We start from the raw sequence: 2,646 nt of genomic DNA on the forward strand, positions 1-2,646 counted from the left end.
TGAATCCTAGATCCTCTGTGTAACACGGGCAAGTAACATCCCTCCCTGAGCCTCATTATTCTCATCTGTAGAATGGGCACCATAAGATTAGAACAGTGGTTCCTTTTTTTTTTTTTTAATCCTCACCCGAGGATATTTTTTTCCATTGGTTTTTAGGGAGAATGGAAGAGAGCGGGAAAGACAGAAAGAAACATCGATGTGGGAGAAACACATTGATTGGTTGCCTCCTGCACAAGCCCTGACCAGACTTCGGCCTGAGGAGGAGCCTGCAACCAAGGTATATGCCCTTGACCGGGACTGAACCCAGGACCCTTTGGTCCGCAGGCCGACGCTCTATCCACTGAGCCAAACCAGCTAGGGCAACAGTGGTTCTTAAAGTGTCGAACATCCCCCCTTCCCTCCCAGCAGCAGCTGGAAACTCTTTGGAAATGCAAATTCCAACAGCCCTTCAGGTGGGGTGGTGCTCGCTAAGTCTGAGAACCACTGGACGAGGGAACCTTCTCCTCGTGACTGTTACTGGAGAGAAAACATAGTTGCCCGACATTTAGCTCATTCATCGTGAGGTGCTGTTGTCACAGGCCGACTGCTTCTTGGCCTCAGCTGATTGGGCCAGGAGTACCCTTGCTCCAAAGAGGACCAATCCGATCCCCTCTTCTGGGATCTGGAAAATGGATGTCACTTCCACGAGGGTTGGGGCTAACCCAGTGGTCAAGGATGTCGTTGGAGAAGGAAACAACCCATTTGTCTCCACTTGCCCTAACAGTCGGTAGGGCCAATCTGCAGAGAGAGACTCAGGGCCCAGAGGCTCAGAGGGAGACATGGCAGCCCTGGCCTGGGGACACCCTGTCTGGATCCCACGTCCACTGAGACATTTGTTCTAATTGGATGGCTGAGCCTGTGCCAGTCTGGGAAGATATTGGGAGGGGAAGCACATGGGGAGAATCAAAAGGGAAAAAAAAAAAGAAGAGTCCTGGCTCCAAGGTCAGTTAAGACGCTGGAGGAGGGCCCCTTGGTCCCTTGGGTGGGGATATGTGACATTTTAAGCAGAAAACCCCTTTAGAGGCTGACCTAGACATGCTGCCTTGAAGGAGGTCCCAGGTCATCCGTAGGCAGACCTGCCCTTGAATCTCAGCCATGCCATGGGATTGAGGACACTCTCTTCATCCCTCCAGTCCTCAGTTTTCTCCTCTGTAAACTGGGCATTATGCACCATGTCTCCAAGGATGAGTGTGAGGATTAATGAGAGAATGAGGAAAGTGCTAAGAGCATAGTAGGTGCTCAACAGATGGTGTTCCCTCCCCGTCTCCCACTGTGTGGCTGTCACAGAGCTGGAAGCAGAGTCTGGCCCTCCAGTCACCTCCAACTACAAAGAGTTTCTGTTGTCAGAGGCCATTCATTCATTCATTCATTCATCCAACTAGCATTCAAGCAGCATTTCTCAGCACCTATTATGTGCCAGGTGCTGGGACACAGAATTGAATTAGACCACTGTCCCTTGGTCATAAAGAGTTTATTTACTCATTCATTCAGCAACATCCATGGAGACTGACTGTGTGAGGGTAGTGCTGGGGGTAAAGTGAGTATTGCTGGTGGGTGAGGGGGCGGGCAGGGGGATGAATCGGCCCCACAGGTCACACCTCTGGGTTCGGGAAGAGCAGGAACCCAGAGAAGATGCTGTTGGCACCTTCGATGCCCAGCAGGGAGTTCCTGTCTGTGGCCTGCAGAAAGACGCTCTCCCCCAGCCCCAGCTTGAGGACGATGCCCCCGGTGGTGACCTGGAAGGTGCTCACGACATAGTCGCAGAAGGTGACCACCTTCTCCATGCGCTCCAGGCCGCGCATGAGGTTCACGCACAGGTTCCCCCGTGAGCTGGCGTGGTAGGTGAAGTAGTAGAGGCCCGGCACCTTGCAGGTGAACTTGCCGAGGCGAGATTCATAGTTGTTGTTCACGTTGGTGATCACGTGGTCGAAGCGGATCACCTGGTCCTTCCTCAGGGGCGTGTTGATTTTCCGTATGGCGGAGAAGGCGACCTTCTGCGTGGCCTTGTAATCTCCTGACTCACCCTTCGGGCCACGGGGTCCAGGGAGCCCTGGGGAGCCTTTGGGACCCACGGGGCCCTTGGGGCCGACTTTTCCTGGTTTCCCGGGAGTCCCTGGATCCCCCTTCTCTCCAAACTCGCCATGGTCTCCAGCGAGCCCTGGCAGCCCTGGAAAAGCAGGGAAATGGGAAATGAGTCTGAGATCACCGAGAACCAAAGACAGGAGCCCCGGGCGGAGAGGCCGGGAGCCTGGCAGAGTCACCGTGGACAGGCCCCTGCTCCTCTCGGGGTCTTAGCCTCCCCTCTGTGAAGAGGAGAGGGTTGGTCAGAGCACCTCCAAGCCCAGCTTCCTGAGTCTGTGATGTGCTTGGACTGACACCTGGGGAGGCAGCGCTCTCTCCCTGCGCCCTCCTCACTAGCTCATCCAGCACCCTGGTTGCAGCGTAAGCCTGGAGGCTGGTAACGAATGATTGGCACACAGGCTGCCCGCTGTGTCCCCGCCCCCAAGGCTGACCTCCCTAAGCAATCACACAGCCTTTCTTGCGGAACTTGGGAGTGGGCCTTAGAATCCTCCCACGCCACCGCGCCAAGCAGCCACGACCCTGGAG

At 55.2% G+C, this 2,646-nt stretch overlaps 1 protein-coding gene across 1 annotated transcript in view; it reads right to left on the reverse strand.

The window, feature by feature from the left end:
• Positions 1–1,493: 1,493 nt before the first annotated feature.
• The window catches only part of C1QB (complement component 1, q subcomponent, B chain), a 7,912-nt gene continuing 6,759 nt past the window's right edge, over positions 1,494–2,646 (reverse strand). Inside the window, 1 exon segment of the mRNA XM_006777588.2 lies at positions 1,494–2,206. Within this exon segment, the coding sequence (XP_006777651.1) occupies positions 1,632–2,206 (575 nt within the window). The 3' untranslated portion in view covers positions 1,494–1,631.

Source organism: Myotis davidii, unplaced genomic scaffold (assembly GCF_000327345.1).
Source record: "Myotis davidii unplaced genomic scaffold, ASM32734v1 scaffold149, whole genome shotgun sequence".
NCBI lineage: Eukaryota > Metazoa > Chordata > Mammalia > Chiroptera > Vespertilionidae > Myotis > Myotis davidii.